This window comes from Ictidomys tridecemlineatus, chromosome 7 (genome assembly GCF_052094955.1).
Source record: "Ictidomys tridecemlineatus isolate mIctTri1 chromosome 7, mIctTri1.hap1, whole genome shotgun sequence".
NCBI classification, from domain to species: Eukaryota; Metazoa; Chordata; class Mammalia; order Rodentia; family Sciuridae; genus Ictidomys; species Ictidomys tridecemlineatus.
Window position 1 is genome coordinate 22,167,827 of NC_135483.1, and position 27,039 is coordinate 22,194,865.

The 27,039-nt window shown below is 34.9% G+C and overlaps 1 protein-coding gene across 1 annotated transcript in view; it reads left to right on the forward strand.

The window, feature by feature from the left end:
- Eif3h (eukaryotic translation initiation factor 3 subunit H) overlaps positions 1 to 27,039 on the forward strand; it is a 97,057-nt gene that overhangs the window by 64,936 nt on the left and 5,082 nt on the right. The window contains exons 3-5 of the mRNA XM_005316218.4: positions 16,704 to 16,871; positions 18,370 to 18,469; positions 19,735 to 19,884. Of these exons, the coding sequence (XP_005316275.1) occupies positions 16,704 to 16,871; positions 18,370 to 18,469; positions 19,735 to 19,884 (418 nt within the window). The remainder of the gene's footprint in view (positions 1 to 16,703; positions 16,872 to 18,369; positions 18,470 to 19,734; positions 19,885 to 27,039) is intronic.

Sequence of the window (27,039 nt, forward strand, 5' to 3'; positions counted from 1 at the left end):
CCATGTATTTGTTGTTAGTTTATCTAACCATTTAAAAAGTCCTGCATCTTCTTGGCCTATATCACATTCTGATTGTGTTGCTTACTGTTTAAAATGGCAGTTAAACAATTTTTTTTAAAAAAATTAACCTTTACCTTCTCCCTCAAATTTTGATATTTTCAAAGGAAAAGGATAAAGATGTTGAAACAATCATATTCTATATACTTATATACTGAAGTACAGGGTTATGATTTTCCTAGGAGGTTTTTTTTTGCATTCTTAATAATTATTAAATTCTTAAAGGTTGTCTGTATATTGTACAAGATAGCGAATTGATCAGTTAGTGTTGGGTATTATTCAAGTTAATGGATAATTTCAGTTAACATTTCTACACCTGTTGCATACATTAATACGCAACAGTTGAATTTTAGTAACTAAGTCGGGGTTTTCATAGACATTGGCATTTGCTCTCTAGGGAATTTTGAATGCTATTTGGAGACATTTTTGACTGTTACAACCGGAGGGGAAGTGTGTGTTCTATTTGCATCTAGAGGATATAGATGTGAAACATCCTACAGTACACAGAACAGCTCTCCTACAATGTATTATCCCACTCAAAATGTTACTAGTGCCTGTGTTGAGAACCCTACCCCTCTAATGTAGATCTATTATCTGCTGGCAATGAGAATCTAGAGATGTGATGATTTACACAAATAAGTGTGAATAGGAATTACAATGATATGTCTGAACACAGGTTTTATTGGCTTCTTGGGTCACTTGCCTATGGTCTCCAGTCTTGGCAATTTAGGAAACTTTGTCAAGTAGTAGCATACTGCCATTGAAATATTTATATGATTTAAAAGTAAACTGTAATGATAGTTGTGTAATCAAGAAAGTTTTTCTAAGTCATATGTAAAGTAAAACATTTTGTTTTCCAGAGGATTATTTCTCCAAGGATGGGCAAAAATCCCACTACCTGTGGCATCATTCAAAGTCGCTTTTCTTTTTGCATGAACAAGTATAGATCACACTGTTGCAGAGAATCTTGTTAAACCAGCTACAAAGTTAATGACAGATATTTTGTTTGGAGAGAAAGCAGAGTATCTATGTTGTTTCTTTTACAGAATGACTGTTGAATAATAGTGCCTAATAAATCTCATGCAGTATGTAAAAGCACCACCAAATGCACACATTACTAAATATTCAGACTAAAACTTGGTCTTTCTAAGTATATGTGTTATTCTTATTTGAAGGAGAAGTGCTACTTATTGTTGTTGTTTTGTTTTTTACTCATTATGGAAAATCCATGATTCAAGAGAAGAGGTTTTATTTAACAGTTAATATTGTGAACTGTGATATATAGATGGAAAAAGTGTGTTGGAATCAGTACTGACAGACTACAGTTGTATTTTTATGGGGAACAGCTTCATTTGCTTTAGACCTCTTTTTTGCACCGGAATATCTATGAAATTGGGATGCATTTTTAATCCATGGTGTTTTATAATTAAAATTGCTAGACCTCTTTCCTTTTTATACTCAGTGGAATTTTAGAATTGCTGAAATAATGTAATATGCTTTTTAATTTTAATTCAGTATGGAAGGGAATAGTGAAAACAATAAATTTAAAATTTTCATCTCTGGATATTCATTTTTCAATATGCTAAATGGAAAAATGTGTGGCAGGATATTAAGAGACTTCTCTACACTGCCTATTTGGAGAAAGATGCCCACATGAATCTTTGACATGAGTAAAGATATTATATTTTGACCTCATCTATATCTCCCAGTTAATTCCAATAAAGCTATTTCCATTCTTTCATAAATTTGTGAAAGGGGAATGGTTTAACTAAACATAATTCCCTGGAAGAGTTGACAGTATGATTTCTGAGTGAAAATAGAAGTTTTTTAACATTTAGATTATGATACTGGGATTGGTATAAAGTGTTTCCACTTTACTAAGCTTTGATAATTTTAATTTATTGGAGGGCAAAGTTGATGAAATGGCTGGACATATTTTTTAAAAGCATCTAAATACTGCAGTGGGATATGAATAGCTCCTAGTGCTTAATTAAATCAAAGATCAGAATCTGATCCCCATAATTTCCCTAATTGAAATATTAATTTTCAGTTTTAGTGTGTTCCTTAGATATTTAGTGTGCAATTTCCATAATTTTGAAATCTCTTTATTTCATTCATTCATCTGGGATTATCTGTCAGTGATCAAATGCTTGCTGTTTTAGCTGGTGACCTGTGTCTGAGAAAAGCTTCTAATTTAGAAGAATGGAGTGAGAAAAACAAGCTTCATAGATACAAAACTTATAATCCAAATTGTCTGTCTCCAGGCTGTGTATTAAAATCCTGGGATAGATACATATCATTCCTGTCACTAATACACAACAGTTTTTTTTTAAAAAAATAATCTTAATAAAATTTTATTCATGTGACCAAAATTGGGATAACATCACTCTTGAAATTGGTGGTTTTCATGAAGACCATATGTCCATTAAAGGTCTGCAAATGATAAAATTTGAGAGGACTTGGTTGTTTCAAATAAAATTAAGCCTCAGGAAAAAATCTAGTACTTCATATTTTAAAAAATCTTCTTTTAGTCATTGTTAAAACTTTATTTTATTTATATGCAGTACTGAGACTCAAACCTAGTGCCTCACACATGCCAGGCAAGTGCAGTACTCCTGAGCCCCAGCCCTAATACTACATTTTGAGAGGCTTCCTCTTCAGGCTTTTCTGTCACTTGTTTTCTGTTTGAGGAACCTCACATATAGTCTTTGTATATTTCTCAGCCATAGCCTAGAACTCTTGGTTTTGTGAGTGAGTGTGTGTGTGTGTGTGTGTGTGTGTGTGTGTGTGTGTGTTTTGTTGAGGATGGAACCCAGGGCATTATATATGTTAAGTGCAAAGTCCGCCACTGAGGTATAATCCCTCAGCTCTCTTGTCACTTCTTAAACTTTAATTCGCATTGCTGCTTCCCTTCTGCTGACCACTGGCCACTATTGTGAGGGTTATTTTGATTTTCTGGCCAGATCATATTTTTAGTGAAACCAGCCCTTTCCGTTTATTTCAGTGGAATATTAGCACCCTAAGGCATGTTAGCAATAATTGATTTTAATTTCGATATTTAGCAAAGAAACAGATGGAATATCATTCATGGCCTCTTTTTATCTGGTCCTGGCTTTACCTCTTAAAATGTCAGCTTTTTCCACTTAACAAGTGCAATATTACCATTATACTTCTATTAACTGCTGTCACTGATGCTGTGTAAATAGCATTAAATAATTTTTATTTAGCATAAATTAAAAATTAGATGATTTAAAAACTATATTTTAAGGACAGTTTGATTATTTGGAGTTTATTTTTCTTCTTCAATTTTGTTTTATTGTATTTATGGCATAGCAGAGATTGCAATTCAGGTCTCCTATTTCCTTAGCCTGTAACCGTTCTCTTGCACTGTATTATTTTGCTAAGTATGAAGCCAGGCCTTTGACTCTTCTGCTTGATTTCCTGGTTGTTTTTTTTTTTTTTTTTAAAGAGAGAGTGAGAGAGGGAGAGAGAGAAAGACAGAGAGAGAATTTTAATATTTATTTTTTAGTTATCGGCGGACACAACATCTTTGTTTGTATGTGGTGCTGAGAATCGAACCCGGGCTGCACGCATGCCAGGCGAGCGCGCTACCACTTGAGCCACATCCCCAGCCACTCCTGGTTGTTTTTGACAGAGGTAGTTTGTTCACTTTACAGGCGTGGAGAACTCTATGGGATTACCCATATATTTTCTTAGGGAAACATTAAGCATTCAGGTAAATCCAGGAACACTGGCTGTCATCTTATGTGTCCTATTTGCTCCTCTTCCCTAGAATAGCAGCTGCAGGAATGTTTTCTGTCTTCACAGTCCTGTGCTTGATAGCACCTATAAGGTCTCTCTGGTCCATTAGAGATCAGAATAAATGCTTGTCGTATGAATGTGAGGAATAGATGTGTGAATTTACTGCTTCAGATTTTTCTCCCCCAAATATCAGGAGGAAACATGTAATCCATTTCTTGCCTTTAACTGAGTATTGTAATCTTTTCTGCAAAGAAAAGATATATATTCTTTGAAGAAAAAGGATGATTTTGTTGTTGATATTACCTGGTTTGGGAATGCTTTGAAACATTGTAGAGAACACTTATTAAATTTAGCTTCTTATATAATGGGTATTGTTTGACCCATGTTTAACACATTTACACATGCCTTGGAATATACTGCTGGCTCAGTATCTGTGGGTACTGTAGTGAGGAACAGTTTTTTGGGGGGCAAGAAAACAAATAATCTGAAATAATAGTCATTTATACTTCCTTATGTATTTATAGTTGTTCATTTTATTTCTATCTTGGTGGCCCATAGAAGTTAATTGTATTTCAAACATCTGACAGGAGACCACCTGTCAATTGCAGAAGAGATTGTCTGTTTTGTAAATTCTAACCTCTTTATACAATAATTTTCTTTCTTTTCAATAATTTTTGCTTCCTTCACACACTATTTTTCTCGAATCAAAGAATTGCTCCATAAAAAAGTATCTTCAAGAGCTTCAGATTACATAATTACAACTGATTAGACGATTCTCACTAATGACTTTTAAAGTTATCTGTTTAAAAACTCCACAACTAGATAGAAGTAGTGAGTTCTTTTAGGATGATCTTTAGTGTATGGCTGTAGAGTGGTCTGCCTAGTCTAAGGCACATTCATAATGGCAGAGTAAGATATGTCCTAAGAGTATTTTAATAATGAGGCATTTTTGCAAGAGAATACCCCCTCCCCCAGTTATACACATATATTCTTTTCACATATGTAAGGGCTATCTTTTTATTGGAATCATTGTTCTGTGTCTTTTGAGTAGCCTTTGTTTACTAGCCCTGGTCCTGGTCATAGAACTTGGTAGATAATTGAAGCGAGTGTCTACCCTGGAAAATGCACTTCTGGATCACAAAAGTATTTAGGTGAAGCATTCATCCAGCTTTCCCCTTTATGCGTTTCCTGCTTTTGGTAGGACAGGGGTAAGACTGATATTCTGTTAGATCTCCATCTGACAGCTGAAATTTTTTCTGAATCTTTCATCTATACCCTTCTTGAAGGTATATATTTGGTGATCTCATTGCTGATCTGTGCTATTTCTTGGCTGCTTGAAAACAGAATTGATAACCACCTACACCTAGTCTGTTCCATTCCCCCCCCCCCCCACATCCATACTGAGGAATGGAAGTTCCACGAGAGCCTGAATCATTTTAGGCCTGTTCTCCACTGTACTTTATCCTCTTTCAGATCTTGAAATTCTTTTGAGAATTTGATAAAAACTTTGGTTGCTTTTTCCACAGAAGTACCTATGCATATTAGTTTTTGGGGAAATTTACCTTGAAATCCCAGGTAAATTTTTTTTAATTGGATCTTATGTGATTTAGAAATCAAATTGGAATTTGATTTCTAAAATAAGATCACAACAGCAAATGTAGCATAGCCTCATTAAAAATAAGTCATATGTTTCTAACCTCAGATTTATCGTGAGCTGCCATAAAGATTTCTGCTGGATCATTTTTCCCAGCATGGAATTTTGTGCTCCTTATTCTATAAAAATATGTTTGGAAGAAGTGAAGCATGCAGGGAAAGAGGTGGGGACAAGAAAGGGAGGGTGGAGTATGTGGTTATAAATATTTCTATTTTTCTGAGTTAACTAAATTATGTGACATTATTTGTCCTTCTTAACTTTATTTATTATAAAATTCCTGTCACTTTCCATTTTTTCCAGCTTTCTCATCTTTAGATTGTAATTTAGGTTGCTCCTAAAATATTGTGTCCCTCAGACTCTTATATAGCATCTTTAATATTGATTTTTAAAACCAATTTTTCTTGATATTTGAAGGTAGAGCAATCTTTGGGTAGTTGAGGTTGCAGGAGTGGATCAACCCTATATGCAGTATCCATCATGTTATAAATCTGTTTGTTATTCTTGATGAATTTACTTTATTACTTCATTTGGGTAGGCAGTGTTTCCAATAACATTTATTACTCAGTCCTCTGGGTAAGCTGGCACTGCCACTCACTCCTTCCCAGCTCCACCTCCATCATCAATGGGTTTATTTTTATTTGGTTTTGTTGTCTCTCTCCATCCCCCACACCCTCACTTTTCTTTTTTTAAAAGTCACCTATGGGGATGGGGCAGGGAGTTTATTTCCTCTCTTTGGAAGTCATAAATGGAATCAGGAGATGGAAGCTTATATAGTACAATGCAATTATAATGTTATATACACAATAATAATAGAACACCCAAAATTACCTTTTCTTGAAATCTAATTTTCTGTAGCTTGTCTCTATCTTTATTGAATCTGTTCTTTATTGTACTGAATATAATTAGCTTATAGTTTTAGTATCTAAAAAGTATTTTTTTCCTTTTGTAATCCTTTATCATGGTAGATTGTGTTTTGGTTATGCTCATTTGTACATACGAATTCTGTTTCATGAAATGAATATAACAAATTTATAGAAATTATTTTTTATAGCCACACATACACTCTCCTTTCTCTTTCCCCATTTTCCTAACATACCCGTATCTCCAATATGGAGATGATAAAAGGGGAGCTTTAACTTTTGGTGGTCAAATTAATCAAATTCAGTTTTCCAAAAATAGTTCCTTTGATTCCAGTAAGTAGTACCATCTCCTCAAGAGTCTAAATATCTCTTTTCTTTTTTTGCAGTACTGGGGATTGAATCCAGGGACACTCTACCATTGATCTACAACCCTAACCCTTTTTATTTTTTTCTTTGAGTTGCCTAAGACTGGCCTAGAATTTGTGATCCTCCAACTTCAACTTCTTGACTCACTGGGATTATAGGCATGTGCCCATGCCTTGCTTAATCTACATAATATTCCTGAATAATAGGTGATGTTGATAACCTGCTTAGGTATTTCTAAGGTTGTTTAGTGTACCAAGCTCCTGTTGTAAATTATTTCATTTAATCTTATTAATTACCTTAGGAAGTACATTCTGTCCCCTCCCCATTTTGCAACAGAGGAGACCTAGACTGAGGTAATTTATTATAAGTTACATAGTTAATGTAATTTAGAAGATGATGTGTGGTAAAGACTAGGTTAGTAGCTTCAGATTCTGAGTAGCCCAGTATCTCATCCCATTTCCTGCTCTCAACAGTTTTGGAACACTAGTAGCCAGGTTATTAGGTGACCTAGAAAATGTGGCAAGGTGATAAGAGACAGAAAAATCCTGTCAACATGTATGTATGTACTTTGATATCTTGTGTATTGGAAAATTTATGGAAAAATAATGATAAGAAATGATAAGAAAAGTAAAAACTTCTTGGTTGTTTTGAATAGAGCTAAGACCTTCTAGGAAACTGAGGCAGTGTGAAGACACCTTTCAAACCAAGTTCTTATGATCAAGTCATAAAGATTTCAGACATGTTGCTCGGAGTAATAAGAATTTTTTGAGGGGATAGAAAAAGGGATAGGGAAAGCTTTCAGAGAGGAGAGGGACAATGTGCCTTTCCTGTACTCCAGTTTTATTGGGGGTCTCAGGGAAGTTTCCAGAGAGTCCTGCTCAGGTTCACCTCTTGACTTTTGAGTGACATCAGACTTTCATTTTCCCATTGCCATGACCTTGGTCCATGCTGATTAGTTCTAATTGGATTCTCAATCATTTTTACAGGTTTTATGGTTAGAATGAATTATCCTTATCTTCCAGAATCTGATCTGTGAAAAGGATCACAAAAGTCTCTCCCTTCAAAGTAACTTCGGTTCCTCTTATCAGTGTTATTTCCTGCCTGCATTTCCTTGCAGATAACAGGTAGTTTGCTGAGAAATGTAACATATCCTGTCACTTAGGCCAGGCAAGGCTGCAAGCAAATTGCTTTTTGGCAAAGAAAGCATAAGGGGGTCAAGAAAGTATGTGAAGGATCAGCACAGTGAGCCCATTTTGTAGAACTATTCTCTTAACCATCCTCATCTGTCTATCCCCAAACAGTTTTCCCTGGAGAACTATTTACTATTATTAGTATTTTAGCATTTTCTTTCTAGTCCTTCTTTTTAGCAGGAGGGAGATTTTATATTGGCATTTATAATCATATATATATAAGGTTTTTTTCCCTCTTAGCATCTTGAGAGCATTCTCTCCACTATTAAAAAATTTTAGAGGTGCTCTAAATGATTTTGCCTTAGAGCAAACAAATTTTTCATAGAAGAAAGATGAGTCTATGACCTGAGTAATGGAGAAGTAGTCAAGATTGATGACTCAGTATCTTCTCATTTAGGGATAAAATGTAGAAGTACTGGAGTTGCAGGGCAAGAGTTGGTAAAGTCTCTTTGTAATTTATCCTGTGTAGTTTAGGATTTCCCCCCCAAAAGTGCTCATTCAGCAAAGAGTCATCTGGGCTGGATTAGTAGGTAAGTTTTGAAATTGCTATTATTGTATTGTTAGAATTTGAAATTTAATTTCTAGGTGAGAAATTAAGACCCAGAGAGAGATATGTATTAACCACTAGTCCATTGGGCAACCACATTAATTAGGATACCTTTTAGAAGATGATGTTACTGTAGCTTTATCAGACTTCTAGCACAATTGGTACTCAGTAAATGGCTTCAGAATAAGTAAAATGAAGTGACCCTGTGCAACATCTATCACCACGCTTTACTGTATAAATAGCAAATAGTACCTCCTATGAGTGTTTTTTGTTTTGTTTTGTTTTTTGTTTTACTTTGTAGTGCTTAGGACTATGGTGCATTCCCCCCCCCCCCTTAAGAACTGGAGATTGATAATTGACAGCTCCTTGTAGAATGAAACTTAATAATTCATTTTGGTAGCCCTTCTTTTTTTTTTTTCTCTCTGTTTTAGAACTTGTACAAACTGTTATCTGTGTTTTAAAAAGTACTTAAGAGGTCCTTTCTTTTTAAACGTTAAAAACCCAGCCTTTTTATAGGAAAGGCAAATGAAGCATGGTTTTTTTTTTTTTTTTTTTTTTTTTTTTGGCAGAAATGCCTTCTGCTTTTCACAATATTACAGGACAGTTTTCATTGAAGCCTAACATGAAAATTTTACTTTAGGTCTAAGTACTGGGGAAGGTTTTACCTACTTTGAGATATAGTATTTTTCCCCCTTTGGATAAGGTAAATGACCATATTTCCTCCTTTTGCTTTGATTGATGGAATGTTGGGAGCCAAATTTGTAAATTGTAATCAGAGTATCTGTGGCCTGGTTGGTTTTATTCAAGTCTATGCTTCACCTTCTTTTTCTGCTTTCTTTATTTTCATCTAGACTTGTTCTGGTATTACTGATTATTTCATATAGTTTAATATAAGCTACTTTTTAGTCTTTTGTAAATAGAAAATACACACACATACAAACACACACACACACATAAACAGAATTTCCTAATAATTGTAACCTTTTCTAGTTAGTAACAGTCATGTGTTTGAATATTTTCCACACCTAATTTTAAGCCAGCATTAATCTAGTACCTCCTGTATTGCTGCAAATATGACAGAGATGTTCTTTGTTCTCATGAAAGAGCCTATTTAATATCCTCCCCTACCCCCAAACTCAGAGATTCTCCTTTGGTTGCTAACGTACTGTACTCTTAATTGTAGCAAGAAGCAGCAGTGGTCAATAAGTTATTTTTTTATGTTACCATTCTTCGTGGTAAGAGGTCTGTATTCCTGAGTCTGTCCAGGTGAAATCTCTTGGTTTGTGTAAGTAAATATCAAATGACATACAGTTAACATACCAGTTTTCTACCAACCACCTATGTGCATGTATTTTCATGATCAAGGGCATAAATGTATATGTATTTTAAATTCTTATAACCCCAAAGAAATAGGATTTCTTTACTGTGTTTCATGATTCGGTTAAGAATATGTGCTGCAGGATAGGATGTTCATGTTATTTTCTGGGAAGAATCAGTTTATTTTGTAGATGACTTCTTGATTAAAACCTGTTGGAAAACCCAACTTTCAGTGATTTCCAAGATACTTATTAGTGACCACCCTCCATCCCCACTCACAATTTTTATCCCCAGCTTGGCATTCAAAAGATTTTTTTTTTGCCAGAATTCATAAATACTTTAAAGAATAACCACCCAGGATAAATACACTATTTAAAAAAAAATCTCCAAGATTATTAAGAAAGGTAGTATTTTTGACATTTCTTTTAAAATAGAATAGTTGCTAGGTAGAATAGAATTTATATTGGACAGTTTATTGTGAAAAATTGAACTGTTACCAAAAATCTTAAGCAGTCACAAGAATGGCATTAATAACACATGTATTAATTGAAACAAGGGATGAATACATGATATAGACGGGGTGAAGAAAATATGGAGGTTTTAAGGAATCTGTGTATTTCATAATTCTCTTTTACCCAAAGTAGACTTTATTTAATTCTTTCAAATGCACATTCTGTTTGCTTAAATCTACATCTGCCACTAGCTTTGAACACTGCCTGAAACGTATGTGTGGCTTGGCAGAAAGTCTGATATGTAAAGGAAAGCACAGAATAAAGTTTGTCTTTTAAATAATGGCACAGAGCTTTCACAGTCACCGCATAAAGAGTGCTCACTGGTGTCTCATGGTGCTGCTGGGTAGAGGCTTGTAATTATTTTCTTCAAAGTCCTGCTTGAGCACTCGTGCCAGCACAGATAGGAGATTTTATGCATTCTGCTTCCCTGTCATATTTGTTGAAATCATTCGTTCGTTTCAGGGAAGTAGTGGGATTTTGTTTGCATCTTTACTTTTTAAGCCATTTGCATTTCCTGATTGAGTTTTGTTTCTTTGCTGCAAAGAGTGTATACTAGATCTGATTCCCTTACTTGATATGCTGATGCAGGTCATCTTTGATCTGAGCCAGTATTTATTTTCGATGTAGTTTTAGCACAGGTTTCAAATAGTTTCATAAAATGCGATGTTTTAGGAATTTGATTACATATTTGTGATAGTTATCTACTCTGGTATTTAAAAATCTTTGACAGTAGTTTTACCACTTAAAATCTTTCCAGTAGTGTTAAATATAGTGATCGAACTGCAAAAGATGTGGTTTCTGAAAACCTAAAATTTTTTTGTATATTTCTGTTGTATCTATGTGCTATACTTTTATTGATTCAGAAATAATTTATTCTATACTTTGGAACCAGATTCTGAAATCATATTGAAGTCAAAGCTATGGTGAACAGCTTCTAAAAGGTTTTCAATGATAATAATCACCTTAGAGTTATTTTGAGGGCTAATCAGATTATATGTGTAGATGACTGCTTTGTAGGAAGTTTGACATAGTAAGTATGCATATTTATTAAATTGTTACATTGTAATATATCTTTAAATAATTTTGGATTTATTTGGCTCATGAAATAAGACACTGGGTTCTTAAATTGTTTTCAGTTTTTAAAATTTAGAAAACTTGGTTCTTATAAAAGTTCCCTAATATCACATCATAAGTCTTTTTTTTTTTCCCTTAACCTGCTGGGCAGATCTCAAGTTTTTGATTTTGAATATTCCACGACTTTACTGTCTTAGGTCTTCCCAGTCTAACTATTAAATTGTGGCAATTCTTTGTTCCTGTTTTTGTAATGAAAAATTGCATTTCATGTGGGCTCACTTTAAATTATAAAATTGAAAAAGCTGACTTTTTAATAAGGAAGTTGAGAAATTGATGGTGAAAAGAAAACTGGTTATTCTGAATTGAAAAATTTCAAATTCATTTGTCATTCCCAGTGATATTCAGGAGCATTGCAGACTCATACTCTAGTTTGGTTGATTGCCACTGTAACTCCAGAAACAGCATTTAAATGTAAGAAAACATATTATTTTTCAGTGTTTGCATATTTGAAGATAAAACAAGAGAAAGCCCAACAAATGTGGTGGGTTTTTGAAAAGAATAGTTATTGGGCAGTCTGCCTCAGTTAAGACAGTTTTAGCTCTAGGCACTTTAAATTTGACCGTTTTGCAAAGAAGATACTGGAAAAAGTGAATATGAATATATTGGTGCCAGACTTCAGACAGTTATTCACTGTTTTTAACTAGTCTCTCCTTTTCTAGGGAGAGGCTTAGCCTATTAAAACAATTGTAGAGGTTGAAAAGATTTATAAAACTTTAGCTCATTTTTATAATCCTTCCAAATTTTGTAGTGTCACCTCAATTGCATCTAAGTGTAGCTTTTGTATCAGTAATTTGAGCTGGCTTGGTAGTAACTGCCAATTTGTCTTTATAATTCATTTGCTACTTGCTGCTTCTTCTAAGTTGGTAGGGCGTTTGCTTTTTAAACTAAAAATGTTTAAAAGGTTCTTTCCTAACTTTTCATTACAAGATTGTAAGCCTTTCTGTTGAACATTATTATAAATTTAAAAATAGTCCCCTCTCCAAAAGGATTTCCCCCTTGCCATTTGTCTTTGGGAAATTCCCCAGGATATTTAATGATTAACTCAAGAAATGAATGTCATTGGCTGAATTGTCACTTTGGCTTCTGTTAAATATGAGAACTTTAGAACAAAAGTGGAAGCCCATCTAATCCTGGACCAACTTTTGCAAAGTTGCCAATAAATGGTTGTTTCTTCATTAACCTGTATGTATCCAGCAGTAAAGAATTCTGGCTCTTTATATTAAGGAGTCCCCCTTTTTTCTTTTTCTTATTTTCCTTTTTGTTTCTTTGGTGTGATTCTCTCCTTTGAGGTGTGAACCATTCCCTGGATAAGATAAACCTTATCTCTGTCTTTTATAACTTCCTTTAAACTCCAGCCAGAAAAGTAAATACTGACTAGATATGAGAAGGCAGATAGCATTCCTTACATTTACCAGAGTCTGTGGGCTGTGACATGGTATCATCATCACAGACACTTGCAGGAATCATAGGCTCCTTCCTTTGCCCAAGTATCTAAATTGTGTCTCCTGATTGCCTTACCTGCTCTACACCACCATGTAACTTCCAAGATTGACCAGCACAACCACAAAAGCAGAGAGGTTTTGGAGATTGAAATCTGGAATGACCATTTCCATTTACTGTGTAAAACTGATTGGCATGTCACCAATTCATGATTTTTGCTTTATTTCTTCTATAGGCCAGGGGGGTAAATAGGTATCAGTATGGCAGGTCAGCTCAGTTGATTAGTGGTGGCTACTGGGAGCCAGTTTTGGTATAGTTTAGTGGACACTCAGCTGTTTATTTCTTACTACTACTTAGTTTTACCAAGAAGCTTTTCCAAGAGCTGGTTTTGTACTTTCTGAAAATTTGGGTGAGAGGAGGAAGAAAAACTGAGTGAAGGGAGATGAGAGCCCCACATCTACATCAACATTAGAACATAGCCACAGACCTCAAAGTCTATAGAGATACAGCAGTTCACCTGGCTGTTTGTGAGTCTTTTTTTTTTTTGTCTCTTGTTCCTTAGCTTATGTAGAGTGTAAACAATACCACTTCAAAAAAAAAAAAAAAAAATCAAAGTACCTTCTTTCAAATAGTGCATGTTTCTCACTGGGCATCAGTGCATTCCAGCCTCATTTTGGTGCTTCAGTACCCCAGTCCTCACCTTTTGGGGGTAGGGTTGGTAATTAAAACCAGGAGCCCTCTACAACTAACCCATACTCCCCAGCCTTTTGATTTTTTTTTTTTTTTTGATCCAGTCTCACTACATTGCGGAGGCTGGCCTTGAACTTGTAGTCCACTTGCCTCAGCTTCCTGAGTTGGGTTCATGTTTGTGCCACCACACCTAGCTCTTCCCTACCTTTTTAAGATTGACTTTTAGGTCCCTCCACACAGAGCTTTTAGTAGAGCCACTATTTTTCCTGGTTTTGCCTTATCTGTTGATTCTTATTATCAAGGTAGTAAAGTTCAAATCATTATAGAGAATGTCCTAAAACTTCTTGTAGAATAGGCCCAATATAAATTTTGTTGTGAAATAATGATATTCCAGTACATTGGAGATTAAAAGCAGTTTTATTAACTTAACCTGTCATTGCTCTTAACTCTTTAATTTTGTTATTCATTTAAGATACGAAAACCCTTATGACTTACAAATAAGAATGTTTAAAAACTTCTAAAATCTGGCAAGCCATTTTCTAAGCTATAAAAGAAGAAAATGTACATGCTTCCCTCTTTCTTCCCAGGAACTGAAGCTAATTTCTGAACTCCCAGAAATAAATACATTGGAGCTGTATTTATTTATTTCTTGAGCATTCTTGGGGATACAGGCCTCATATTCCTGACTCCTTGGTTTAGAGAATACTCATTTTCATTCTTGTTCTTATTGGAGGGTGTGTAAAATTAGGTAAGACACTGGGTAAGAAAGAATTTGAAGAAATAACTAGAAAGATCTTGGAAGGTCTCTCCTTCCCCCCCCCCCCCCGGTTTGTTTTTCCCTCATGTATTCTGGAAATGTGCTTATAAAATGTGTTATATTTAGGTTTTTTGAAGGGAGTCTTAACAAGATTGCAGAATTTTTTTTTTCAGAGAAATGTATCTTGATTTAAATCAGAAGGCATGTTAGAGGCCCTGTTTTACCTAGTAGACAAATTCTTGTCTATAGTTAGCATATCCAAATGCTGAAATAATGTGGAATCCCAGCGTTTTGCTGGGATGGGTTCTCAAGTTCTCCTTGGCTATGGTAAAACTAAACATCAGAGAATCATCAATTGGATAGGATACCTACAGAGGGGATATAAAAACTGGCACAAGAACCTTCCTTCACTTTTAGATTCCAGAACTTATTTTTCTACTATTACAAGTTGATAGACTACCCTCTGCATATGTTAGCCAAATTACATACCAACACAGGTTGCAAGTAGTGATTTTTTTTTTAATTAAATTGTCCTATAAAATTGTATTTGTACTGTTAGTTGTTTGGTAATCTCTCCTCATTTCCTGACCTCTTTCCCTTTGAGATAAATAGCATTTAGTTTCTGCTTCTGTTTTACTTATAATATTGGGACTTACATTTGTAAGTTAAATTTGACAAAATTTGTTAGCCAAATCTGTAATTTTTACTTTAAGAGAATCTAGACATTTTAAAACAGAAGGAGAACATAGGATGATTCTAACTCAGTTCCAATTTGTGTGGTTAATACAAATCTATTAAACTAGCTGAAGGAAGAAGTAGTTCTCTTATATGCTAGAGAAATAAAATAATAAGATAAAAGAATTAATGTAAATCATCATTAGTTTTATACTGCTTCAGGCTATCATACTGTCTATAAACTAGATTTGTAGGGCTGTAGTTTTTAATCATGGTTTGAAATATAGCATAAGCTTTAAGGCTTTGTTTTCCAATGTGTTAATTATAAATATGCAGAAACACTGGTATGTAAACATGTCTTGTGTATAAGTATCACTTCTCACCTATAATCTAAATGAAGGACTTGAGAAATAATGGGGGCAAACTACCTTTATCTTAATACCTTTTCCCTTTTTATGAATGAATGGACTTTCTTTCAAAACAGAGTTGCTGGTTTCAAAACAGTTGCCTAGTGTACGTCTTTACAGTAGTACACCTTCCAGCTCTGTTGCAATTTTGGCTTAAAATTTTGTCCTATTTTTCAAAAATAAAAATGAAAGACACATAATTTTTAAATAGTTGATTACTTGACTGCCATTTTTTATAAATAAGAGAGATATAATCATGGAATAAACAGATTTATAATTTCTCGGCCCACTAGTGAGTGTTGAAAAATAAGATCATGCATCTCAGGAAGGTACTTTTATTGTTTGCTTTGTAAAGTCATAGTGCTCTGACTAAAGGAACCAGGCATAAAACTTTAGTTTTACCAAAACCCGATTAAGAGTTTTAAAGTGAGCTGCTTAGGTTTAGAATTAAGCAAATATGGTTACTTCACATGGCCATGCAGTCATTATGATTGAAGTAGCTTGAATATTGACTGTAAAACTTTTTTCTTGATTATGTATTTGTTATGCATTTTTGGGCTGTAATGCTTTTTTAATGTCATTTGTTACACGTTCAGCTTGTACTTTAACAATATACATTACAGTCATTGATTTGATGAAAGTAAAAATCGTTATATCTTTGTTTTGTACGTGATGATTAAAATATAACTCTATCCTAATGAAAACGTAGTGTCACTAACACAAAAGAAGACAGGCAAAAAAAAAAAATCTTTTTTAAATTTAGTGTATGCAGCAGGGGGCACCAGATGAAGGCAAAAATGAATTCTTAGTTTTTAATCGGCTATAGTCTATATGCTGTTTATATGTAAGTGGTGGTTGATTATTTCTCCTTAGTTTTCTTGTTGGTTTAAGTTCACAGTTCCAAAAGGTGTGTTGAAGAAGAGACAACTATTGATAACTATTCTCATCTATTGGTCCAGATGAGACTTCTTACAAGTAGCCAGTCTAGTAATTATATATTGTTTTCCTTAAATATTTTACTATTTTCAGTTTTTCAAAAAGATCATGTAAACCACATTTATTAATTCTTTGTTTAGAACAAGACATTAATATTGTATTTTTAATACTATTTTTTCTTCAAATTGGTTTGCATTAGTGAAAAAGGAAAGTCCCAATGATTTGAAGTGATTTGAAAGCTTAATTTTGTTCTCTTTATGTGTGAACCAAATGACTTTTCCCCTGGAAACCTATTCCTTATGACTAATAAATGTAGAAATTTGTTTCCATTAGGCTTATTTTTAATATTGGTGGTATCACTAAAGTTTTTCTTTTATTCCCCTCCTTTTCATCATCTAGTCCAGTATCAGATGGAAATGATGCGGAGCCTTCGCCATGTAAACATTGATCATCTCCATGTAGGCTGGTACCAGTCTACGTACTATGGCTCATTTGTCACCCGGGCGCTTTTGGATTCTCAGTTCAGTTACCAACATGCCATTGAAGAATCTGTTGTTCTTATTTATGGTTAGTCGGAGTTTCCTTTATTATTCTTTTCTTCCCTTAATATTATTACTCCTATTTTTACTTTCTGTCTTTATGTTTCTAAGAGCAGCCTGGCAGGCTTTCTCAAGTAAATACCAACTCTGTTTCTGCAGCAGCCTCAGCAGCAGCTAAGTCTAGACAGGGTTTCCTTCTTTCTGTTTATTTTTCTTGCTATCAGAGCCCTGATGTGTACATTTTGGAATGCTGGAGTAGCTGCTTCATTTTTATTCCTCCATCTCCCCTCCCTCATTGAAGGGGCTGGTGGAACTAGACCAGATGTCTAACAAACCCCGATTGCTGGAGTGTCTGGCTCTGTACGTGACTGACCAATCATAACACAGTGTGCCAAGTTTTTTTTTTTTTATACCTCTGACAGCAGCGTACAAAACCTGGACTGTTTCTTAGCACAAAGATTTTTTTCTTTTCAGCCTATTTAATGGTGTTTCCTCAAGCTCTCCAGACCAGATGTTCTGTGCTGTATCAGAACTGTAGGCAATTTAACAGCTTTATAGCCTTCCCCCTCCCCAAACACTCACAGTTTGCCATATCTGGCAGACTTGCATATAGTTTCCAGCTGAGAAGTAAATGTAACGTCCTGAGTATCTGTCAGAAAAAATACTAATGAATACGATCAATCTTATGAGCTGCCCCAAAATTGTTTCAGTATGTTAACAATTGGATTACAGTAAAGAACAAGTTGTTAAAGTGTACTTATATTGGCTGGAAACATTGCATCATCAGACCTTGATGAATTTTCCACTTGTTTCAATCTATTTTGGTTTTCATTTTATCACCTATTGCTAAAAGTTTCACTGTGTTAAGTTTCAGACAACATGAATGTTAACACAGGTTTTAGTTGAATATTGGCATGCCAGAGCCATTATCATGCAGCAAGTGCTAAGCTCCCTTACTCATGGAGTGTTTAAGCAGTTAGTTTTGACAAAACTTCGTTTTCTAAAACTAAAAAAGGACACTTTTGTGATCGCACTTTGATGTAGTGGTTTTGTTTTTAACTATCTTTTAATTTAAAAATGTGAACAGTGATTATTAGGTTGTATAAATTTTGTTTGCAGGGCTATTCATTTTCGTCTACTAAGGAAGTATAGTAGTGCACACAGTGATTTTTTTTGTTGTTGTTGTTTAATTCTTATTAGTATTTTCCCCAGTTAATACAAGATGTATAGAATAAGATATGTTTCATTTTCAGCAAGATTACTGGTTCTAGATGAGGGATTTCAAATATCTTAACTATATTTGGAATCTTCTGTTTTTATTTAAGGGAGGAAGTTACTCTGCTGATTTTAAGTAGGATAGAACAATCACTGCATCTTCGCTTACTGTTTGCTAGAAATGGTTTGAATGTGCTTCAGGTTGTGTTGCCATTATTTATTTTGATCTTCATTTTTCCATAGACAGTGTGATAAGTAATAGAATGTGCCTAGAACCCTTAGTAATTATTTTCTCTATTTTTTTTTTTGAGATCCTATAAAAACTGCCCAAGGCTCGCTCTCTTTAAAGGCATACAGATTGACTCCTAAACTAATGGAAGTTTGTAAAGAGAAGGATTTTTCCCCTGAAGCGTAAGTGTTTGGGGGCCCAAGAGGCATATGTAAAGGGCTGAGTATTTTTCTTTTAAACCGTCAATTTGCCACATCTATTGAAGGCTTGGTTGTGCTGCAGTAATACTTTTGCCACGCGTACTATAGATTTCTGCATGCTGAGTGACACTTGATTTCTCCCTTACCACATTTAGATTATTCTTTATGGAGTGTCTCTTTGTTGTACTCACCATAGGTGAATTCAGTTAGAATGGGAATTAATTAGCTATTGTATTTGAAGAAGTAAAAGATAGAAGGGAGATGGAAAGAGTGGTCAGCGGCTGTCAGACTGTAAGCTCTGCATTAGACTACGTGCAACCTGCATGTTTCCTATGCTCACCTTTCACGGGGGGAAGGATATGAACATTTTTAAGGATTCAGTAATAAATGTGGCTGATTGGAAGTTTTGTGACAGACAGGTATGCAGTGAGTCAACTAATGGAGCTATTCTGTGATCCTACTTAATGCCATTGGATATTAAAATCTATTATTCCTGTTAATTGTAGAATTTGTTTTTAAATGAAATCAAAGTTAATGATTATGGCTTCACGTAGGACAATTTATCTGTAGTTTCTTATTTGGCTCCTAAAAATTAAGGTATACAGTTTTAAAAAGAAAAGGTAATTCATGAACAATTTCTGGACATGGAGTTACAACTATCTCTGAGAAGCCTTTTCCTACACTGTTGTTTGTAGAGTCTCCTGTGACTTTTCAACTAGTTGTTAATCTTTTTAGTTCTTCACATTTAAAAAATAAACTTTACAAAACCAGGATATTTTTCTTTTCTAGATATTTATTTTAAGTATTTTAGATGCATAACTTATTGTGACATTTACATATTTTGTTAGTTCATTATAATTATATACATTACATTTTACTATCAACGAAGTGTTTAAGGATACTTGATTTTGAAGAATAGTTTTCTTGCCAGTTTATTTTCTGGGCTTACATTTAAAAAATTAGATTGTTTTCAAAGTCAATACTCAGCTCACTCGATTTATGCTTGACTGTTAACCAGGCAGTGTATATGCCTGCGTGAGTGTACACACACACACACACACACACACACACACACACACACACTCTCTCTCTCTCTCTCTCTCTATATATATATATATATATAGCTCCTGCTGTCTTCCTTATTAGTGAATCCTGAAGAGGGCTTGTATTTAGGTAAATGTATGAAATAGTTAATTTAACATTTATTTCTGACCACCAGTCTAAAATATTTTTAACATGCTTCACAGATTGAAAAAGGCAAATATCACCTTTGAGCACATGTTTGAAGAAGTGCCGATTGTAATTAAAAATTCACATCTGATCAATGTCCTAATGTGGGAGCTTGAGAAGAAGTCAGCTGTAGCAGATAAACATGAATTGCTCAGCCTTGCTAGTAGGTAAGTGGCTCTGCCTAATGAAAATACCTTTTTTATCACATTTTGCAGAAAATTCTTTTACATAGACTTTCCCTGTGAAGCAAGAAAAAAAATTACTTAAGAACATTTTGAGATTACTGAGATCTATGTAACAGCATGTAGTATTTGTCTGGCCCTATTAAGATCCCAGGAAAACTGCCAAACTGATAAAGTGAAACAAACACATTGTTTGAATACTAATTGCTCCTGTTGTAAGAACCTATTGCTGCCTTCCTTGCTGTTTCATTTGCACTTTGATATGGTAAATACCCATGGGGGAGGACTTTTTTATTTGGCTCAGCTTTATTTATTGTATACTATCCTGAGAGGCTTATGCTGTTATGTCTAGATATTTAATAATGCTCAGGAGAAGAATGGAAATGTTGCTTTCTTTTATTGATTGCACTTGCCCAGATTCAGATGCATTCTCTCTCTGTAGTAAACTTGTAGTTATTTGAGTATTCAACTAAAATTTTAGAGTTTCTGAACTTTCTGGCTTTTGCTATCAGACAGGTGAGTGACATGATTTCCTTCAGTGTGACTGCTTTTGCTGATGAGTTGGTAAGGTAATATTTATTAAATTGCTAAAATGCTAGACAGATTGTTTTCTTTATGGAATTAATGTGTTGTCCCACCCCACCCTGAACTTTTATAATTTTTAATGTTTTGCAGTAATGGGGATTGAACCTAGGAACTCACACATGTTAGGAAAGCCATCTGCCACTGAGCAACCCCTCCACACCCCAGCCTCCAGTCTCTTACTCTTAGCAGAAATGTGAACAGTCACATTATATAGCTTCTCTGAAATGCCGTTTAAGCTTGATGTTAGTGATTTGTTGTTCTTGTTGGAGGAGGAGAGGCAGCTAGGAGTAGTATAATGTGAAATGGGCAGAGTGAGAAATCAATCAGTATATATTTGTTGTCTGAAAGGAGAGTTGTGTTTTCTTCAGCAATGGTTTGGAACAGAAGTTTATCAGATTTCTAGTACTCTAGACAGATGCTTATTTAAAAACAAAACACAAAAACCAGTTCCTTCTTCCCACATGTAATGCAAGGAAGATAATGAACCCAGAAGGACCAGACACCATAGTGTCTTCTCTGTTCTCTGGTATGAATAGGGCTATGCTTGAAGTGCCACCTTCCATTGCATCTGTTAATCATGAAGGCCACTAAAAAGTTTCAATAGGGCAGAGATGGAAACTGAATGGTAAATGGAGTGCTAAATGATATAGCCAGGTTGTAAGACTAATTTGGAACCAAAGAGTGTTCTGTTTGACTGCAAACATGTATTCATAATAGTCCTTAAGTTTGTCTGTTTTAGGAGGTCATATTTCTTTATTGCTTTTACAAACACACTTGGTACACCTGTATTTAAAGCATTGAGCTAAGAACCTTTTTCAGCATTCAGGGTTACAATTTGATGTAGTAAGTATAAAAATACATAATAATTTAAAATTTACTACATGAAAACTAGTACTTATATAATTCATGTCTTCACCTTTTTCCAGGCCTCCTTTATTGAACACACAAAACAAGTATAGCCCTTATGAAACTTCCATATTACAAGTGAGCTGGTCTAGAATATCCATTTGTCCAAAGCAACAGTTGCAATAGCTAAGAAACTGTTCTCAGTTTGCCATAGCAACTAAGACCTAGAAAACTATTTTATTATAGGTTTATCTTACATATTTTTATGTGAAAAGCCTTAAATACACCTATGTACATCTTAGTTTTTAGTTTCTAATGTTAGTAGCTTGATGATGGTAATCATGCCAGTTCTAACAAATTTTAAAAACCTTCAGAAATTATTTTTATGCAACTCCTTAAACACTTTGAGGATATTTTCTATGACCATATATGGATACCAGTTTTTTTGATTTACCTGACAGATTTGTTCTATGCTATGAATGATTTGCTTTCATTTTTAAAAATGCTAACTTTATATTTAAATTTTATTACATGGAAGTTCTCGTAGTAGCCTTCATTAGTTTTTAAAAAAATGTATAACATAAGCTTTTAACTTCTCACACATAAAAAGCGATTGTTTTTATTTTTCCTTAAGCAAAATTAAACTAACGGTGAGCATCCTACATTAAGGATAATAAGCATAGATTGATTCTGTAGCCAGAGCTGACTTAGCAGTCTATGTCTTGGTTCACATCTGTTTAAGTTATCTGTTTTCAGTTCTTTGTTTCCTTGGCAATAAAAGGAAAGACTATGTTATTGAAACACCAACAGTAACTCCCTTTTTGAGTATTCTAGTTGAACTGATAATGAAAACAAAAGATTTTCACGAAATTGCTCTTGGTAATGATTCTGATTTTCTGTGACTGATGAAATAGTTATCTATTGTTAATTTCTGATGCCCTTCAAGGCCTCTATGGTGAGGAATGTTGAATGTTTCTGATTGGTTATGTTTCTAAAGTCAGTAAATATAAACATGACTTAAATATTTAAATATCTGAAGCATTAGTGTAATATCACTCTTATGGAATCTTTAAAGCCCACGTATTTGTGCTTGTGGCAGTGTTCTTTCACTGTAATTATATACACTTGCAGCATATAATATTAATACCTTAAAGACATTTTTAGTGGAAAAAGAGGTCCCTATTTTAGTAATACTTTTCTCGATGCTAAAATTGGTCTCCCAAGGTTTTAAGGACTCTACAAATAATAGATTTTCCTTTGCTAACAGCTGTACCTCTCCTCTATGTGTTTCTCCAGTGTCACTGCTTTCCTGTCTGCTCCCAGGCACAGGATTGGTGGTGAGCTTTCCTTTTACCCGATTTCCTTTTTCACTCAGTGGCATAAATGACTTAACAACAAGTCATGTAGCTAATGGCATCTGTATACTTAATGTAGCTTGTTAGGCTTCAGTTCTTTGATTGGTGAAAATGAAAGGATCAGCCTCCTGAGGTCAGTCCCACTCTGTCCTGACTTCTCTGGACCTCATTCGATCTGTCTTCTGCTTATAGATTTTTAAGTTCTCCTTTATACTAGTACTTTTCTGTTATCCTTATTGACTTGTTTTTTTCCCATTAAATTGTTTTAAATGCTCAACAATTCAGATTGAAAGGCTAACACAGTGAACATTCATCCATGAACCTTTCACATAGATAGTATTGAACCCAGTGCCTCACACATACTAAGCAAGTGCTCTGCCACTGAGCTACAGCCCCCATCAATAGAATTTTCTGTCACTGTCTTTCCTCATTTCCCACTTACTCTGACATTTTTCAGTGTTCTTCCATTCCTTATTGTTAGAACTCTGTCACAAAAAACTTCTTGTCACCATACTACTGCATGAGATTCATCAGCATTTAATAGAATCGAGAACCCCTTTGTCCTGGAATTCTTTCTTTGGAGCCTATGAAACTACAACTCTTATGGGTTACTTCTTATTTCAAACAGTGATTTCTTCTTTTTGTTCATCCCTAAATATCAGTGTTTGTCAGAGTTAATCTTCCCCCATGTGCATTCCTGGAGTGATTTCATCTTATTCCTATGATTTTTTTGTTACCCCAGACCAAGGCATCACTATTTCTCTTTGTGATTACTTTCACAGCTCCCTAACTTCCTGCTTTTAACCTTTTCCTCTTTTAATGCTTGTGCTAAATGCAAATTGGATGCTCATATTACTTCTTTGCTTAAAATCTTTGGCTGATTCTCATAATGCTTAGAATAGAATCCAAACTTATAATTCAAGTTTCCAAGAGCCTGTGCTATGGTTGTCTCCCCTGCCCCTCCCAAAGTTTGATAAGTCTCTTTTTTCTAGTCAAGCAGTTCCCTGGTATACTGAGTTATTTGCAGTTCATTAAATGCATCACACCTTTCATGCTGGAATCTCTTGAGTGGTCTGCTTATATCCAGTATCTCTAGCTACCCTTAGCTCCTTTTCAACAATTCAGACTTTAATTGTCACATAATTGGAGTGGGGTAGTTTCACTTGATCCTACCAAACTGTCCTTTTTGCATCCATTGAATGTCTGCTAGAGCACTTAACCACCATTATTTATCTATTTACTTTTACTTTCCTCTCTCATTAGAATGTTTTGAGTGCAACAAAATCTCATATAGTTTAATTCTTAGTATCTGGCAGAGTGACTGGGAGAGTAACTGTGTACTCAGTACATGCCAAAAGAATGAATGTGAGATACAGTATTGTTTAATCCTGAAGTTATTTGGGAAAGCAGTATGACTGTCTAATCAGTGGATCTGGATATTTGGTTAGCTACTGGAAAAAAAAAATCGTTTTAATTCCTCAACTTGCACCGTATACCCAATAACTTGAATCTGGGTGGATTAAAATCAGACTGTTAAGAAATTTGAAAACAGAAACAAGTACTTAATTGGTTTCCAGAGAAGGAGAAACATATTAAAATAAAAAATGATTGGAAAAAAATCACAGTGGAATAAGATAAATATGAAATAAAATTTAATACTAAAGAAGTATTTGATTCCTAGACAGGTGAAGTCTTTAGGCCAGATTACTGGGCCAAGGTTGTTTGGGTACTGCCGGACTGGGATTAAAAAGATAATTTACACACACACACACACACACACACACACACACACACACACACACACACCGGTTCTGTACTCTTTTCTGCTCTTTAAGAAAGAACCCAAACTTTCTGGTTTTTTTTTTTTTTTTTTTTTTTTTCAGGGTACAGGTAGAATCCATATTTTAAGTGGATTTACTTTCTTTCTGTTCCAATATTCCCAATCTGTTTTCTCCTCTGTCTTTCCCTATTCTATGAATGTAACAACCAGCCAGCCAGTTGATTGCTGAAGCCAGGAAATTGGCCACCATCCTTGATTCTTCTCTTGTACCCCATTATCAAATAAAAATCACCAGTTGTGTTTCCAGAGTATTTCCCAGTTCTACTCACTTTCATCTGTTCTCACTGCTACTGTCCCAATGCAAGCCACCATTACTCTGGAATATCACAACAGATTTGGGGTGGTTGTGGTGGTGGTGGTGGTGCAGTTTTTTGAAATAGAGATAAACTTAACTATGCATAGTATGCATCTTAGTGTTTTTTAGTATATTTGCAATGTTGTGCAACCATTACTAATTGTAGAATACCTTTTATCACTATAAGCAGAAACCATGAACCTCTTAAGCAGTCACTTTCCATCCTCCTTTTCCCTGGCAGCATCTCTGTTTCTATGGATTTGCCTTTTCTGGACATTTCATAAAATATAGTCCTATAGTGGCCTTTTGTGTTAGGCTTGTTTCCCTTAGCATAATATTTAGCAGGTTCATTCAAATTGTGGTATGCTTCAGTACTTCACTATTTTTATGGCTCAATAATATTTTATTGTATGGATATTCCACTTTTGTTTATTCACTTATCATTTATTTGATGGACATTGGGTTGTTTCTACTTTGTGCTTTTTAAGGGTAATAATATAGCTGTTAGCGTTCATGTACAAAATTTTGTGTGAGTGTATATTTTCAGTTCTCTCTTGGGTATATACTCAGGAGAATTGCTTGGGTTATAAAGTTGCAGAACAAGACCATCCTCAGAACTAAAGTGACCTTAAATATTCTTAGTTATCAGTTCTCTGTGTTCTGTTGGAAAGATTTCAAATGAAGCACAGTAGTAGGCATGGGTTTATTAGAAGGGATAGGGAAAAGGGGGACATCTCAAGGGAGAGAGTGGATCCTCTCAGAGAGGAAAGGGATGGTGTGCCCCTCCTGCCCTCCAGTTTTGTTGAGGAATCCTAGAGTAGAAGTTTCCACCCCTTGACCTTTGACTAACAGCGGTTTTACATCAATCATACTTTCAAGTTCCCATTGCCCATTGCCTTTCCCTGGGGAAGGAAAATTTTGCTATTGACATGGTAAAGATCCACGGCAACTCTGTGTCACTTTGGCCTCTGCTAAAGGGGTCTCATTGGAACTTGTTCTTACACATTTTATGGTTAGGGCCTTGGCTTTTAATTATCCTGTTTGAGTCCTGGAATTTGGTGTATATAATGGTCACAGAAACCTCCTTCGGGGTAACTTGTGTCCCTATCAGGGAGGAATATTGGGGTCTGCATTTCTCCTACAGGTAACAGGTTGTTTGCCAAGGAAGGTAGTGTATTCTGTTGACTAAAGGAAGGCCACAGGTTAATTGCTTTTTGAATGAAGGCACATGGAATCAGCACAGTAGGCCCAGTTTATAGATTTATTTCCTGACCTCCTGTTCTCACCATTCACATTTGTCTGTTACTATTAATAATAGTAACTAGCTTTTTGAGGAACCATGAAGCTGTTTTCCATGGCAGTAATATCATTTTACATCCCCATCATAGCAAATGAATGTTTCAGTTTCTCCACATCTTGTCTGCAGTAGACTCTTAGCTCTTGTATTTTCAGTCTACATGCATAGCAACAGAGTGATTATTTTAAGATTTAAGCCCAGACATGCACAGCTCGAGAGTACCATTCAGTATGTTTCAGTGGTCTCATTCATACAAACCACTTTGTTGTGAAGTTGTGTGGTGCTAATGGGCTTTCCATATATGCTTGTCTGGCCTCCCTAACCAAATCACTGTGCTCCAGTCATGCCTGGCCTCCCTGCTCCTCCTCTCTTCTCCCTCTCCCCCCTCCTCCCATCCCTTCCCCCACTTTTTAAATTAAATCAGATCTGCTTTTTTGTTGCACACCTCAGAACTTTGGCCTTTGTACTTTTTCCCTAGAATACTTGAAACCTAGCTAACTCCTAATCTTTTGCTTTTAGCCCTTCATCTTCTCAAAGAGATATTCTGACCATGCTATCTGATGTCTCTCTTCTTCTCCCTACCTGCCCTGTTCTATCTCTAATCAGTTGTAATTTCAAAGAAGATTAAGACCATGTATGCATCATTCATTATTGTCTCCCTGGTTTTTAATACTGAGACTGGCATATAATAGTTTAGTAAATACCTGTTTGAAAGTAGTGAATTGGTCACTATAGTTTGTCAGCTGGCTATTTTTAGACATTCATAGTAGATGTCCATGCTTTAGCATGATAGGAGATATTGGCAGGCAGAAGGTGGTGAATAAGATGGTCATTATATCAATTATTAGCATTACTTTATGAAAAGATTGTAGTAACTGAGCTGGAATCAATATTTCTAGAGATTAAAAGTGTGAAAGACTAT